The sequence below is a fragment of the Mus musculus genome, chromosome 10 (genome assembly GCF_000001635.26).
Source record: "Mus musculus strain C57BL/6J chromosome 10, GRCm38.p6 C57BL/6J".
Lineage (NCBI taxonomy): Eukaryota > Metazoa > Chordata > Mammalia > Rodentia > Muridae > Mus > Mus musculus.
The window spans coordinates 86,927,578-86,944,887 of NC_000076.6; the positions used below are offsets into that span (position 1 = coordinate 86,927,578).

General features: G+C 45.4%; 1 protein-coding gene across 8 annotated transcripts in view; it reads right to left on the reverse strand.

Annotated features, from left to right (window-relative positions):
• Stab2 (stabilin 2) overlaps positions 1-17,310 on the reverse strand; it is a 166,845-nt gene that overhangs the window by 86,384 nt on the left and 63,151 nt on the right. For all 8 annotated transcript variants that reach the window (XR_003948628.1, XR_003948624.1, XR_003948626.1 and 5 more), the window contains exons 20-26: positions 15,714-15,800; positions 14,606-14,692; positions 13,042-13,153; positions 10,316-10,496; positions 7,271-7,367; positions 5,683-5,841; positions 240-335 (exon numbers count right to left, since the gene is read on the reverse strand). Coding sequence is in view for 4 of the 8 variants with exons in the window: in NM_138673.3 (NP_619614.1) it covers positions 240-335; positions 5,683-5,841; positions 7,271-7,367; positions 10,316-10,496; positions 13,042-13,153; positions 14,606-14,692; positions 15,714-15,800 (819 nt within the window). In the remaining 4 variants the exon portion in view is untranslated. The remainder of the gene's footprint in view (positions 1-239; positions 336-5,682; positions 5,842-7,270; positions 7,368-10,315; positions 10,497-13,041; positions 13,154-14,605; positions 14,693-15,713; positions 15,801-17,310) is intronic.

Below are 17,310 nucleotides of genomic sequence, written 5' to 3' on the forward strand. Positions count from 1 at the left end.
ATCACTCCATGTTCCTCACCACAATGCTCTCCCTTACCACACACAGCCTAGAGACCATGCAGCCAGGTGACCATGCAGGAAAGCCTTGGAAACCAGGAGTCAAACAAAGCCTCTTCCTCAAGGTGTTTTGCTCAGGTATTTTATGATCGTGGCAGGAAGTGACTACATAACTTACTTTTTGTTCTTTCTCAAGAACTTTCCATGTGTTTAATATCAAAGGGAAGCATCAGGTAACTCACCAGGGGGTGACATTTCTCTATTTGTTCCAAGCATGAAATGATAGGTTCACAATCAATTCCGTTTCCTCGAAATCCTTTCTTGCATTCACATTCATTCTGCAATTCCAAGAACACAGATGGGATTATAGAAGCAAGTGCTCTCAAGTCTTGCCCTCCATTACACTGAAAGGCAGACTACAGAAACCATTGCCATTCAACCCGCCTAAAGAACAGAAGCTCTAGACTCCAGACACATCAGTGTTACATAGTCACTGCACATAGTCAGCCACACTTGAGTACCACAACATTCACATTATGCTGCCCAGTAGCTTTTTTAAAACTTTCTGTTAAAATTCTGAACCTCACCAAGGCCTATAAAGAGAGCTTAGACTCCATGGCCATCACAAGGGAAGAGCTGACCCCTATACACAGATAGAAAAGCCAAGTGAGTCATGGCTTATCCACTTGGTGGAGAGCCATGTACAAGGCTATTGCTAGCTTGAAGATGCTGCTTAATTCAGATAATGCCTCCCCACTGAGATTCAACATATCACATATGCATAGACAACCCACAGCATATGGCTCAGCTGCTGATGTAGCTTCATGTAGCTAGTAAGTGCCTCTTCTTTGAGGGCTTAGCCCCCTACTACAGTGGGCAGGGTGCAGGCTGTATTCCAACCCTTACTTGCCCAATGGGCAGAATATATACTTTCAAATATATATTCTGTGGTCTGGTTGTATGCAGCTTATCAATAAAGAATGATGATGGCAGTGTCATGATAAAATGGGAAATATTTCATGCTAATGGCTGATACTGAACCAGTGAAACTGCAGTAGATGACTTCAGTGTACAAGAAACTAACAACCTGGCAATGAGAAAGGCCAGAAGGAAAAAAATACATCAGCTCAGATTTAACTTCCTGTTTTATTTCCCTAATTGTTTTCCATAAAAAAGTAATATTTTGACATTTAAATGATGTAAAAGAATTTCTTCAATTGAGTTAGACAAGACAGATGTTCTGGGAATTATCATGAGTCTAGAGGACGGCAGAAATCCATTAAAAGGTAAACAGGAAAGGTCCAAGAGTTGTCAGGAGAGATGAACACAGTGAGGAAGTGTGTCTTACTGGAGAAGAGTTGTCAGGAGAGAGGAACACAGTGAGGAAGTGTGTCTTACTGGAGAAGAGTTGTCAGGAGAGAGGAACACAGTGAGGAAGTGTGTCTTACTGGAGAAGAGTTGTCAGGAGAGAGGAACACAGTGAGGAAGTGTGTCTTACTGGAGAAGAATTGTCAGGAGAGAGGAACACAGTGAGGAAGTGTGTCTTACTGGAGAAGAGTTGTCAGGTGAGAGGAACACAGTGAGGAAGTGTGTCTTACTGGAGAAGAGTTGTCAGGAGAGATGAACACAGTGAGGAAGTGTGTCTTACTGGAGAAGAGTTGTCAGGAGAGAGGAACACAGTGAGGAAGTGTGTCTGGAGAAGCATTACTGCAGAAGAATTGTTTAGGATGGATTTTGAAAGTATATATACACCCCAGTCAGGGTTGATAGAACATCGTTCAGTGGTAGGAAGAAGCAAATGGACTTCCGTTGTATGGATTTTATCTTTGACAGTCTCTCCTGTTCTGTAAGCTTTATAAGGCAAATGGATATATGTTATATGCACATGTACAATATTTTATAAAATATGAAACCCAAGCATGCTTTGTGCATGGTGGAACCCAAGCTCATCAGCTACTAGAACAGCACCTCTGTGTCCCCAAACCCTAACCCTTCATATATTTGATCTAAACATGCTTGTCTTTTAAAAGCAACATTCATAGATATTCAAGTTATTATCCATTTAGTGTGTCTAATAATCCTTCCAATCAACTGCAACCCAGTGATGGCAATCGTAGACAGGGTTTATTTGATTTCCTAAATATGTTATAGAGACTTCCTCTCTCTTCCATCTCCCCTCAGGACATTTATCACTTGTTCGTGGGAGAGAATATAGACACTGTGCATACTGAAGTGTGTTCTTCGACCCCAAATTCATGCTTAAATCCTGACCTACAGGACTCTATAACATGACCTTATTTAGAAATAGGGTAATTATTATGCAGTTTCTTAAGACAAGGTCATATTTGAATAGGGTAGACCCTGAATCTAATGGACTAGCATCTATTTGAAAACAGGAGATGTATGCACAATGAGAATGTTGTAAAAATGTGAAGTTGGGAGTTAGGTAATGATGGCCCAACCCAAGATGGCCAGTAGGCCACCCAAGGCTAGGGGTGGAGCAAGGGACAGGGTCTCTATCTCTCTCCTTAGTATCCTCAGAAGGAGGCACCAGCTGACCTTGACTCAGGCCACCAGACTGAGACAATATATTTATTGTTCTCTGCTGTCCACTTTGTGGTACTTTTGTTATAGTAAGTCCTAGACAATGCATATGGACACCAAGACATCTTTGTTTTCTTTTCTCAGCTGCAGTCTGGTAACACAAATGAAGCAAATATTAACTCACTACTCAGGAGCATGAGTCTATGGTGGCCTCCTCTGTGATTAGATTCCTGGGGACTCATTGGAAAGCTCATTTACACTAGACCCATGTGAAGGTGCTGCTGTCAGAGGAATCAGAAGGGTAAATAGTGCAGCAGTCAGCTCATTTGGCATCGGTTTTAAGGTGTTTAGCATTTGGTCGCTCACATGGTCTGTCACCTTACACCAGATCATTTCTACAGGGTGACTTGTGGGCCTTGACCCTAGCTATTTATTATGCCCACAACCAAGCTCAGTGGTTCCCAGGAAGGGTCAAACATTGGGCAGAAATGTAAACGTCTGTTTGATTTTTGTCTGTCAGCATCTGCTCTGTCCCTCTCTAGAAAATGTACTCCATTTGGCTTTCGGGATACCACCATTCCCTCTTCTGGTTTATATAACAAGACATGGTCAATTCCTTCAGCCCAGGTTCCCACTATAGAGCTTCAGGTTGGGTTTGTCCCTTCTTGCGAGCATCCTGGCCTTAGGGCCTGATTTCTGCAGTTATGAGCATGGGCATGAGGAGATGGGAATGAGGAGAAATGATGGGAAAGTGTTCGGTTTGAGCCAACAAGAGTAAAGGAATCCTGGGTTTTGGTGGACATGATCACAAGATGTTCTCTAATCTATTGTGCCTAAAGGGGAGCAGGGGTAAGGAAGGCTGAAGTGCTGGAGGGCACCCCTTACCCAGGAGACTTTGCAGAACTTGGGGCCTGACAGACATACTTCTGAGCCCTGTATCACACTGCACCTACCTCAGCAGCAGCACACAGTCTTTATGGTTGTGTGAGCCCCAACTTTACCTCAGCAACTTCACACAGTCTTTGTGGTTGTGTGAGTCTCAACTTTTCTTTTAGACCTCTGTTTTTCCTTTTTCATCTTCTTAAAAAATTTGGTAAAGCATACCTGACAAAATTTACTGTCGTAACCATTTTTAATAGACAATTCAGGGGCATTAAGCACTCTCACGCTGCTGTCCAACCATCACTGATGTGGTTCCAGAACCTTCCGCATCTCCTCAAACTAAAAGCACCTGCTTATGAGTAACTCCATCTCCATACCAGACCCTGGTAGCTGTGTTTCTACTCTCTGCCTTTATGAATTGAGTCCATGAGAGATTTCATTTAAGGGGCTGGAGAGATGGTTCAGAAGTTAAGAACACTGGCTGCTCTTCCAGAGGACCCGGGCTCAACTCCCAGCACCCACATGGCTGCTCACACCTGTCTGTAACTCCAGTTTCAGGGCTTCTGACTGACATATAGGCAAAACACCAATGCGCATAAAATAAAAATAAAACACACACACACACACAAAGAGATTTCATCTAAGAGGTATCACCAATAAAGGCTTCACGTTCATCTAGGAGCTGTAGCATGTGTCAGAGATTAGTGTGAATAATGTTCTTAGTAACATGGTTACACAAACATGCCTTGGAGTCCCTGCTTTTAATTCTCTTGGGCAGTTGAGTCACTGGATCCTACAGCAATTCCACCTTTCATTTTCTGGAGAGCCGCTACTTAATTTTCCATGGCCCTGTCACTTTTCATTCTCCAGGAATGCACAGGTAATTGGATTTTCTATTAAAACCAACAGACTTTCCAGTGATCCAAATATATTCTCATACTTTCCCCTGGTTGTCACTGCCTGAGTAGCAACCTTTGTGGTCTGTGGTGGTCTGAATGAGAAAGGTCCTGTAGGCTCATGTATCTGAATGCTTGGTCCTTAGTTGCTGTAACTGTTTGGGGAAGGATTAGTGGGCGTGGCCTTAGTGGAGGATGTGTGGCTTTGTTGGAGGAGGCATGTCATTGAGGGTGGGCATTGGAGTTTCAAGAGTCCACACCAGGTTCAGTCTGTTTCTCTCTCTTTTTTTCTTTTTCATATTCTCTCTCTCTCTCTCTCTCTCTCTCTCTCTCTCTCTCTCTCCCTCCCTCCCTCTCTCCCTCCCTCCCTCCTTCCAAACTTCAGATAAAATGTATGCTCTCAGCTACTGCCCCAGCAGCATGCCTGGCCTGTTGCCACGTTCTCCACCATGATGGTCATGGACTCACGCTCTGAAACTGTAAGCAAGCCCCCGATTAAATGCTTTCTTTTCTAAGTTGCCTTAGTTATGGTGTCTCTTCATAGCAACAGAAAAGTAACCAAGACATGCATGATCTAAGTTCCTGACACACACGAGGGAATGTGTTGTCTAAAGCAGAAGGCTCGTGGTGGAATGACTGGAGCCATCAGAGAAAGCAAGGTTAGGCTTTACATTGCGCTCAGTCTCATGGGCAATGTGCATTTCTCAACCAAATCATCTGAAGGTTTAATAGAGCCTGGCTTTAGAGCACAAGCGTGCGAAGCTGTATCATCATCAAAAGGGGTGTGAGAGGGAGGTCCTGGTTCTTACTGTCTACGCCTTGTGCTCCTTTGACTCGGTGGAGCATGCCTATACTGTTTTGGGGGAGGAAAGGGCACATGGAAGACGGGGAGTGGGGACCTATCATTTCCATGGCCAAAATATTAATGTAGTCAGTATCTCTATATCTCTTCTTCTATAACCCTCTAATTCACGAGCAGTAGCCTCTGCTTCTTTTCATGAAATGAAGCCAGTTAAAATTAGGTAGCAATCTATAGAATGTTCTGGATACATGTGTGTGATCCATGGGTTAGGTGACTGAATTCTGACTGTATGTGAATCATAGTGAGATTGATTGCTTTTCTGTGGCACAGAAGAAATCACTAACCTGTCGCTAACCTCTCTGGGGCCACAGATGTAAGGTGGCATCCCAGTGACACTGATGTCTCAGACTCTTTATGATAATCAACCCATTCTTCCTACCACAACTGAGGGCAAAGCCATAGCAATTTCAAACCAAAGCACCTCTCTGGTTCTGATATATATATAAAAAAGTCACAACTGGAATCCTGCTTCCTCTTTTTTTTCTTCCCCAAGTCACCCACCTGCCCAGGGCCTACATATAAACAGGTGGCGTTGTCATGGCAGCCTCCGGAGCTAGGCAGCAGGCAGCTGTTGATCTCCACACAGTCTCTTCCGTTCCCTGTCCAGCCCCGCTGGCACACACAACTGTATGTCCCCGTGCTAGCTTGGATGCATTCTGCCTGCAGGAGGAAGAGCAAAAGTAAGACCTCTGAGACCACAGGCCAGCTGTGTGCAGCTGCCAAAGCCAGAGAGGATCTGGAAGAGTATTCTAGAAACACATTCGCATGGAGTGCAAACATCATAAAGCAACTGGGTGATTTCGACAGCAAGATTGCTTGCGACTGGTCAGCTGAGGGCTATAGCACTCAACACTCTCGGTTACTGATTCAGCCAGAGCCTGCTTTTGTTGATTTACAGAAGTAAAGAACCCACAGGAGCAGTGGCTCTCAACCTTCCTAACACTGCGACCCTTTAATACAGCCTGTCATGTTGTGGTGACTCCCCCAACCATTAAATTATTATTTCTTTGCTGCTTTATAACTGTAATCTTGCTAGTTATGAATCATAATGTAAATATCTGATATGCAGGATATCTGATATGTGATTCCTGTGAAAAGGTCACTTGTGGGCCTGTGCATGTCTTGGTCATGAAACTAGGAAAGGGACTGTGAAAGTGGAAAAGAGACTGTCCTCTTTTGGGGCTTTATTAGTTGTACAAACTAATGGGTTACATCCTGACATTTCATGTACATATATAATAAACATCAATTGTCCTCAGTGTTCTCCTGTCGTAGGCTGCTCCTCCCACCCCCTCCTCCTCCCTCCTCCTCCAGGGCTGCCTCCTACATTGTTTCTATTGTGGAAAGGGTGCAGGGAAGAGACTTCTGGAATATCTGTGACAGGAAGGGGAGGGGAGGGAGAGGACCAAAGTAGGAGGGCAAAGAGATGGGAGGGGTTTGGGGAAGAAGAGAGACAAGACAACGTGTATATGAAAAGGTCCTAAAGAGCCCATTACTTTACGTGCCATTTCAAAAACTCTGAGATTTAAAAACAAAACAAAACCAAAAGCAATCTGACATTTTGCACATGCTTTGTGCGTGTGAATCAGGCACTGCTTTCTGGGATGTCTCTCCCTCAGGATTTCTTTTAAAAGTGTTAGGCCACAAAACAACAGCAGAGCTGGTGGCTGTGTAGGGTGATGGCTCTGGTCCTACCTGGGTTGGTTTGGCCAGGAAACAGAAGCCTAAAGTGTGCCTCAGAAGCCCTTCACGGCTGGCTGAATACCCCTGACTTCAGCTGTCAGCACCTCCTCTGTCTGAAAGAGCATCCCTGCATCCCTGCCCGAGCTGTCCCCCCCCGCCCCTCCCTCTCCCCGACTCTGCTCCCTCCCCCAACCCCCTGTCTTACACCCATGTACAAAAAGCAAGCTCAAAGCTGTCACTGTCTTCCACTATTCTGAAGCAGCATGGCAGGTTATCAGCGTGGAAGGTTATTTTTTTACCTTAACGAACTGCTTTTCACTTCCACAGAGTAACTCCTGTTGTGCCTACTTACAAAAGGTAAGTGAAACAAAACCTGGGGCACCTGGCTCTGAGAAACAACACTCACGTTAGGACTACATCCTCCTCTGGAGGTCGATCCCAGGCAAGGGTCCTTCTTAGAACAGAGAGTTCCATCTCCTTCATAGCCGTCATTGCAGACACAGCTGTGGAAGAGAATGCATAAAATCAGCCTGATATCTCATGCTGGCCACGCAGGTGCAGGTGCGTATAGCCACCTAGGGAGGAGCCAGGAATGCCTGGGCCAGATTAGCTTTGTGCAGGAAGCCTGGGTGCAAACATGCGTGGATGATTTTGGGTGCCAGCTGTCGAGGCTGGCTGGGGATTCAAGCCCCACCTTAGCCATTGTGTAGCCTACCTTAGTCTCTTCCCAGTGGGGACACTGTCTTCTCACTTGGAAAATGGGTCTGATAGTTGTGGGAAGTTTGTTGGATTTCGCTGGCACCATCAGGCACAGTGGTGACAGCTAACCTGCTCTTACTGGACCAGAACCTGATTGATTGTAACCTTCTCCTTAGTTTGAGACAAAAACCGTGGTATAGCTCTGAAAATATCAATCAGGTGAGAGCTCTCTCCTTTTTTTCTTGTCCTTCGTGTATATATGTGTGTGTGTGTGTGTGTGTGTGTGTGTGTGTGTGTGTTTATCTCCTGTAAGATGACAATTTCTGGTCTCATTCTCCTTTCAAAAATCCCTTCCAAAATATCCTACCATCACACTTTTTCTATTTAATATGGGCCATTTGCTCGTTCACTGTTCACGCGATCATTGGTTGGATCCATATCTATTGAATGTCCTCTGACGGATGCTGGGGATGCCCTTCAGAGCCTCGTGCATCGCCCACTGTGGGCTTCCGTCAAACCTCCACATCCTCCTGGAACTTCAGCAACATACGCTTCAGAACGCTAGCGACTCTTTGTCTAGGATCCAGTTTCCTAGAGGAAGTCGATTTGTCTGGCATCCATACAAAAAGAGGGCTTGATTTCTTCCCACACAGGCTTCTGAGCTGCCCGAGGTTCTGCAGACCATGCAGACAGCCCACAGTGGGCGATGCAGGAGGCTCTGAGGGCTATTTTACTCATAGGTGATTTGTGGCATATACATGGATATGGTTTCCAGTTCCTTTGGCTGACACATTTCTATCATGTAGCCACAGGAAAGACATCAAGTCTCTGCCTTGTGCAGCCTGTGCTCTCCAGGGTGATAGCCCCCCACCCCATTCCCCCAAACAAGCCAGTGACTAAGCAAATGTAAATTAAGAACTGAAGCCAGAACAGGGCCGGGATTCCAGACATCCACCTCTTCCTCTAGGGTTATTTATGAAATGGTTATTGACTTTGAACTGGAGGAGAGCAAGCTTCCTAGGACATTTACTGCCCCCGCCCCCCCCTTCCCCAAGCTACTGTGGAGGAAGAAGCCAACTCCTTCCTCCATTCAACATCCTGCCAGATGCCTTTTATGTGGGATCAGCTACTGACAGCTTTTGTAAGAAAGATGCCTTCAAAGCAGGAGGTTCCTAGCTTTCCTTTGTGGTGGTAAACATTGGCAGAAGAACCAGACATAGAGGCACCCATGAGACCAACCTCTGGGCACACCTTCGAGGGATAATCTACGTTTTAACTTCTGGTCACTCCTGCCAGAGATTGTCTAGGTTAGGTTGGTCTCTGGGTACACGCACAGGGGATTATCTAGGTTAGGTTAGCCTCTGGCACACATGAGGGATTGTCTAGGTTAGATTAGCCACTGGCACAGCCATGGGGATCAAGTTGATTAGGCTATCTGAGGTTCTGAGTTCTACTTTGATATGGGCAATACCTCTTCATGGCCTCTGGTCCAGGACTAAATACAGAGAAAGAAAACTGAGCACACATGTCATCTCTCTGTTTTCCTACTGAGGATCCCATGTGACCAGCTGCCTCAAGCTCCTGTCACCACATGTCCCTGCCATGATGGGCTGTCCCTTGAAAATATGTGAGTCAAAACAAACTCTTTTGTCTTTAAACTGACTTTCTCTGGGTATTTTGTCATAGTAGCAAGACAGATCAGTCTTCCTCCCTCCTTCCCTCCTTCCTTCCTTCCTTCGTTCCTTTTTGATATTTTATAAAGGCAGAGGCCCAGAGAGATGAAGCAAACCATCCAACTTACCTCTGAGTTTCCACGGAGGAACTTGACCCTATGTTGTCCAAGTCCATGACTTACAGTGACTGTATATATAGTAGGCCACACACACACAGACACACAGACACACATAGAATCACACACAGACACACACAGAGAAACAGAGACACACATACACACACACACACAAACACATGCACACATACACAGAGACACATACACAGGCAAACACACAGACACACACACAGAGAAACACATAGAGACACACAGAAACATAGACCACACATATACACACACAGACACATATACACACAGACAGAGACAGACAGACATAGAAACACACAGACATACACAGAGACACACACATAACATATACACATATGGACACATAGACAGAGACATGCACACACATGGACACATGTGTGCACAGACACATGCACACATACATGCAGACACACACACACACATACACACACGCACAATAGACAGCATTGGATCCCCTGGAACTGTAGTCACAGCTGTGGGTGCTGCTAACACAACTCAGTTCCTCTGGAGGAGCAGCAAGGAGCTCCCCTCCCCCTTTTTTGGATTTTTGAGACAAGGTCTTGCTGTAGTCTAGGCTGTCTAGACCTTCAGCAATCCTCTTGCGTTAGCATTCTGAGTTCTAAAATTGACTATGCACACCCTGGCCTGGGACAACATGCTTGTATATTCTGTTCTTTTACTCTCAACTATTGTTCTGTTAGGTAGGGTACATCTCTACTAATAAGGAAAGTGAAGCTCAGAGAAGTAAGTCAACTTGCCCGAGGTCACACAGCTATTGCATTTCAAAGCAAGCAGAGCTGAGATTTAGATTCAGCTCATAACTTCTACAAGATCCATACTGTCAGCTGAGCAGAACATGCCTTACTTTATAAAGCGTTAGATATGGGCTGGCTCCACCCACAGGTGGCACAGTAGCCTTGGGTTGTGACCTACCTGGCTGTCTCATTGCTGTATTCACAGGTGGCATGGATGTGACAGAATTGCATATAGGGCCCACAGGCTGACGTCTGCTTGTCACAGAACCTCCCAGCTGTGCCCTCTCGGCATGTTCCTGGCAGGCAGGATCCATCGCTGTCCAGTCTGTTATCACATATTCCATGAACACACTGGCAGGCTGGAAGAGAAGGGGAGAGAGTGTTCAGGGCTTGGAGAACCATTTCCTATTGGCTCAGAGTACCATGGAGGATGGGGGCCATCTCTCCCCTGCTCCAGCTCACTGCTGTCAATCAGAGCTGGGTTGAAGTCAGGGTCACCAGCATTTCTCAGAGTGCCTTAGAGAGCTGACTGTCCACCACCTGCCTGGAGGAGGGTATATTTGTCCCCAGTGTGCTTTCAGTGTATCAGTGCCTGGGGGATGGGGGGTGGGAGAGGAGATGATTTTTGTGATATGGCAAAAGAAGCTAAGGAGCCCAATTTTCAACTATATTTTGGTTGGAGATATTAGCCAAGAAGTTTCTCACTTTCTGAAAACAATCTAGAATGCATAGATAAGCTTTCTTCTGTTTGGAGAACTCCAGATAGGCTCATGTGTTAACTTTCTACTTTCATTCACAGCAAACTAGTGATAATTAGTGGCCAGGTTTGGGCCCTGACTTCATCAAGGCCCTGGACTGACTTTTCCCCACCTCATCAACCACCCTCAGTCCCAGAAGGTTGGTACGTTCTACTTTAGCCAGCAGAAGCGCAAAGAGCTGAAGCCAACAGCCCAGTGTGCCTGAGTTCCCATGAAGGGACTTGACCCTGTACTGTCCAAGTCCACGACTACAGTGGCTGTACACACAGCTCTTCCACAACTCCTGCCATTTTAAACCTTAACTACTCTACCTTGTTTCTGACTAAATATTAGTATCTGAAAATTTCAAAGCAGGGGCTTAGTTTAATCAGAAAAGTGCTTGCTACCCAAGCATGAGGAACTAAGTTTGATCCTCAGAACACACTAAAACAACAACAACAATAGCAACAACAATAACAAAACTCAAAAACTACCTAGACACGGTAGGGAGGCAGAGGTAGGTGGGTCCCTGGGATCACTGGCTGAAGAGAGACTCTATCTCAGAAAACAAGGTGGTTGGTCCATGAGGAAAGACACTAGGGTGACCTTTGGCCTCCGCATATGTTTGTATGTACGTGTGTGCCTGTACATCCCCATGCAGTATACACATATGAATCTGTACACACACACACACACACCACACACCCCTCAGGCACCTCCTGCATAGGGTAGGAGTAAGAAGGGGAGAGGGGCTTGTTGCTTCTCAAAGGAAGGCAGCAAGGATTGGGGTTTGAATAGCCTCTAACGGAAAGACTGAGCCGTGCCCCAGCCAGGCCTAAGGAAACAGGAACCAGCATAGACCGGTGCTTGCAACCAACATCCAGCAAAGAGTGAACAAACTCAAAGGAAAGAGTCTTGGAAGTCACATCTGTATTTAAATCAAGAATTAACTGTTATACCATGCTAGTAAGCCAGGACTTCACTTGGAAAGAATGGGATTTCAATGGTCACAGAACCAACATGCGGGTCAAAGCTGGAAGTTTATTTAGGATTCAGGCAAACACTATGCCTTTTTATATCGAGGACTGAGCAGCTGCAGAATTCAGAGGCAGAGAGGAGTGCTGGATCTAACCTTCCTGGATGCTGAGGACAACTGTGCAACATTGTCTTCATTTTCTAGCTGGAGACACTGTAACACCTTCCTCAGGTCACAGAGACACTAGCTGTAGAAATGAGAATTTAACTTTTGGCCTGTCTAACTCCACTGGAAACTCTTACCTATCAATTTTATGTTGTTAAGTTCCAATTTTAGCTTAAAAACAGACATCTAAAAAATACATATGTATATAAATATACATATGATGTCATTTTAAAGAATAATTCATTTTCTGAGAGTATAGGACTGCATTAGCATATGCCTATTGTAGAGCTTTCCATATGTTCTTTTAGGCTTTGGTTACTGTTCTTAGAATAACAACATAAAACAGTAAGAGGACACAATAGTAGCTAGCATATTTTTTCAGTACGTATTATGTGCTAGGTGTGTCCTAGGAAAAGCTTTCCATATATAGGTTGGAATGAATTTTAGAAATGCTTACTAGTACTTTCACCCTTATTTTGTAATTTGAGGGTGCATTCATCCAAGGTCTTAATTTTTTTTTTGAGGGGGAATAGCGAGACAGGGTTTCTCCTTGTAGCCTTGGCTGTCCTGGAACTCACTCTGTAGACAAGACTGGCCTCCAACTCAGAGATCACCTGCCTCTGTCTCTCCTGGGATTAAGGTGTGTACCACCACCTGGCTGAGGTCATAATTCTTAAATGAAAGATTGATGGGTAAGGATCTTTTAAAAGAAAATATATCTAGTTTTTGAAATGGGGCTATCTGTGATGAACATAGAAAGTGATTTCTAAAGTGTGGCTCCTGAATGGGCACTGTTAGCACACCCCAGGGACCTATTAAAAATGCAGTTTCTCAGACTCATCACAGAGAGACTCAGAAACTCAGCAGCTTGTGCCCAGCTGACTGACACATGCTATAGTTTGAGAAGCAGCACTTACCCCCCCTGCCCAAACCACACAAGCAAAATCCATAGCACACCAGACCACACCATTGGTGTGCTCAGTATGGAGGGAGCCCGTGGAAGGGAGCCTGAGAAACCCCACTTACTTCTGTTACACTGAGGTCCATATCTGTTGGGTTTGGAGCAGAACTGACACCTGGAACCTTGGAAGCCATCCTCACAGATGCAGGTCCCATTGCCACCGAGGCCGTCTATGCACTGAGAGCAAAGGCAGCCCCATGGGCAATTAGGACACATGTGGCAGCCAAGTTTTTGGCTTTTGGTTTATGGCTTCAACTTGAACTCCATTGGAAGTGACTTTGGACTCCTTGTGGGAGGTGAAGTCACCTTGGTATCAGGGAGGATGGAAAACTAGGACCCGGCTTGGGGATCCCAGTCTAGGATTTAGAACCTCAAAGGACAGGGTGCTGTAGCTCTTTTGTCTGAACTGAAACATTATGCTCGGCACTCAGGTAAACTGCATTTCAGAGGCCCAGGAAACTCATAAAACATAAGGCTCAAGAAGCCTAAACAGCTATGACCCACAGGGAGCCTCACATTTATATAAGCAGGAAATGAGACCGAGGCAGGAGACTCTTTAGGGTCGGTCTGATAGCTGGGCAGGCCGCTCCTCGGTGGATGCAGGAGCTTTTGTGAGTCACAGTCTCGTGCTGGGGTCGACCTTTTCAGTGATGTGGCTGCTCAGAGTCACCATGGCTTCCAGATGTAAACCCGAGGAACTCACTGGTTCACCAAGATAGACTTGGATGATTTTTTTTTAACCTGTACTCTCTCTGAGGGGGATCTATCTGTTCATATCTCCTCAGAATCATAGAGCTACAAATGTGAATGAGACCCTTCGCACAACGTTTAGAGGATGACAGCAGGCAAATGGGCCTTCTGCTGAGGCCTGGCCCTGTTCTCTCTCCATTCTTGCTTGCCCAGCTGTGGTCTATTCTTGCAGTGTTTTCTCTCCATTGTAAACTTGCTTGCTCTCTGAGCTGTATAGCCCTGGCAAGACCAGGTTGGTACTGATTGCTACACATCAGAGTTGGGTGTGGGCTACCCTCTCCACTAATGACCAGGTCTCAGGCTGGTACTGGTCTATTTTTACTCTTTACTTTCTGTGTAACACCTCCCTCCTCCATCCCCCATTTTTTTTTCCTTTGCAAGAGCTGTAGTTTAGATGTGGATCTATTAAAGTCTCAAATCTATATTTTCTTACATAATCACAGCTTATTTTACCTTCCTTTGTTTGGTCTTGGCCTCCACATAGATGAGCTAAGCTTTGGCTTTTACATGCCACTAGGTTCTGAAGTTGGGTTTAAAGAAAATAAAACAAAGCAACCATTGACCAATGCTATTATCATTTTTAAGAACCATAAAAGCCTTCAACCTTAGGGGCTTTCACAGCTTTGGAAAGTGAGGTCAAGAGAGCTTTGAGTTATCTGGACTCTCACAGTGAACTACAGAGGAGACAAACCTCTCCTCCCCAAGCGCAGACTCCTCTGCTGCAGATATTCCCTGCTTCAGTAACAGACACAATTATTTGGCTTCCTGGGAGCCCTGGACAGCCTTGTGCCACTTTTTGGTTTAGGATTTTTCAACATTACTGTGTGACTTAAGAAAGGTCAGCACACATGAAACAGTGTGAACAGGGACTGGACTCACCTGCCCATTTCCAGAACACGGATTCATGAAGCCTCCTGGACATGGGTTGCAGTCAGGTCCGAAGAAACCTTTACAGCATCTTGGTATCTGGAAACAACACACACTTTGCCCCTGGGGACCCCAAGAAGGACACTGACTTCTCAAAAGAGGGGCAGTTCTGATTTCCACTAGAGGGATACAGTGGCAATCCTTCTGATGAACTGGCTAGCACATTACCACCAATCTGTCGGATGTCTCTCATGTGAACAAGGAAAGGAGGCAGATAGAGGCTTATGCTTATAGAGAGTATAAGAGAGTTGGGAAGAGTCAGCGTAGATAAAATAGAGAAATAATGGAGAATCACTTAGTGGTAGAGGTCTTGCCTAACATTTGTAAGACCCTGGGGTTGATTCCATAAGCAAACGAAGAAATGGGAATTAAAAGAACATTTCATCTTGACTCTAGCTGCATATGTATCAAAAGATGGCCTAGTTGGCCATCACTGGAAAGAGAGGCCCATTGGACATGCAAACTTTATTTGCCCCAGTACAGGGGAACGCCAGGGCCAAAAAGTGGGAGTGGGTGGGTACGGGAGTGGGGGGAGGGTATGGGGGACTTTTGGGATAGCATTTGAAATGTAAATGAGGAAAATACCTAATTAAAAAAAAAAGAACATTTCAGAACATCCCAGAGAATGGTAGGTGCTAGGAAGATGGCCATTGGAATAGAGTGGTGGTGTGTAGAGATGGAGTTTCAGGACCCTTTGGGTCGTGACAAGAGGGGTTAGGTAGAGGGAGACTGGAAAGATGAGTCAGTCCCTGCACATCTGGATGAATGTCCTGAAGAGAATATCCAGCGATCATATGATGAGGCTGGAATATGGGTAAGAATCAGGTTAGAGACTTGGGTGGAGGGTGACTCTCATGGAGATGTCATGGAGTCTGTGAAAAGGCAGGAGGACTCAGGAAGGTGTGATTCAGGTAGGCGGTGACCAGAGTACACTACCCAGTCCACCTTTTGATTCTCATTTAGGAAAGCATTCTAAATTCCTGCAGGACACTTGTGACCATAGCTGGGAGCTTCTCGAGTCTTGGTGTCCTGGATGGGACCCCGGCTGTACCATCCTTACCTCCACAGTCACATCACAATATCGGGCACAACCAATTTTCAGGTTCCATGCTCTGCTGCCATAGAAACACTTGTTTGTGAAGATTGCCTGGAACAAAGCCGGTGGGTAAAAGCGTTGTTGTGTGCATCCCAGCATCCCCTGTGTCTTACAAGCCTCTCCCTGGCCAGCCACACTACTCCATGATATCAGAGCAAGGGCCACACCAGCACACCCAAGTCCAAATCAGACTGCCATCTTCACAAGACTTCTTTCTTTGTTGGTAGAATATAAGCCAAGCTTTGACCAGCCTATGGCACAAGGATCTTGGCACCTCCTCTCACTATGGCAGACATTTGAATCCATCAGTGAACATTCTGATTCCTCCTGCCTGTGATCTGGCTGCTGCTTCTCTTCTACAGCCATCCTTAAGCTATTCGAACATTTTGGAGCCAGTAAGTATCTATCGCTTCCAAGTGGAAAAAAACCCACCAACTAAAACAAATATCTATAGCCCAAGGCTTTCCTCTTGGAGTCAGGAGCTGATTAAGTGCATCCTTTTGCTTATTAATCTTTGACACTCATAGAATGCCCATTTATTGAGTACTTGCAATAGTCTAGATACATTGCTGATGTAAATTGATTATTTGCCAACTCATGCAAATGTTTTTCCATGTTTCTTTTTTAATATATAAGGAAATTGGGGATAAGCTAGGCTAAGCCACTTTTCCCACCTAGCCCTGCTAATATCTGGTCCAGAGTCTTGGTTGCCTCTCGTGCAATGGGGCAATAAAATCAAGTTTCATCTCAAGAATTTAATTCCCAGCTCAAATTTTGTATTGTCTTAGGCTCTACATAGGAAGAGACTGATGAGACCACAGTGGGTCACAGGATCCTAAAATCTTATCTATAGAACTGCATTCTGAGGCCACAAAGCAAGGAATGTTTTTCAGTTAACCAGTTATAAATCTGGGGATCTCAGGAGCTTTTATGGTTTGTCCCCATTTCCTTTTCTTCTTCCCATTTCTCCCTTTAGTGGTGGCACACTCGCAGACACAAATCCTGATTCTATTACATGTCAGCTATGTCTACTTGCCTTGATCCCCAGGTCACACAGCAGTGATGCTGAAAATATATACCCCTCCTAGGTTTGACGGTCAATATTGATGGTTAATACTCCAGGATCTAGAATTGCCTAGGAGACAAGCCTCTGGGCCTGCTTGTGAGGGATCATCTAGATTAATGGAGATCCCGTAGATCGTCCAGGGAAGGCACCTTCCTGAATGCGGCAGCACCATTCTATGGGTGAGGCCCCAAACTACGTAAAAAGGAAAAGCTAGCCAGCTGAGCATTGGTATTCATTTCTCTCTGCTTCATGGCTGTGATGCAGTTTGAGAAGGAGCCTCATGCTATGCTTTCCCTTTCTGTGGTGAACTGTATCCCCTCAAACCGTGGGCTGAAGTGAACCCTTCCTTCCCCAGGGGGCTTTTTGTCAGGGAGTTTCATCACAGCAACTGAAGTAATGAATACCCCATGGTTGCTGCCTAGAGTGGCTGGAAGAATGTCTGCCATTCAGCTGGCATTGTGGAACCAACTCATTCTTCTCTTACTCTTGTTTCCT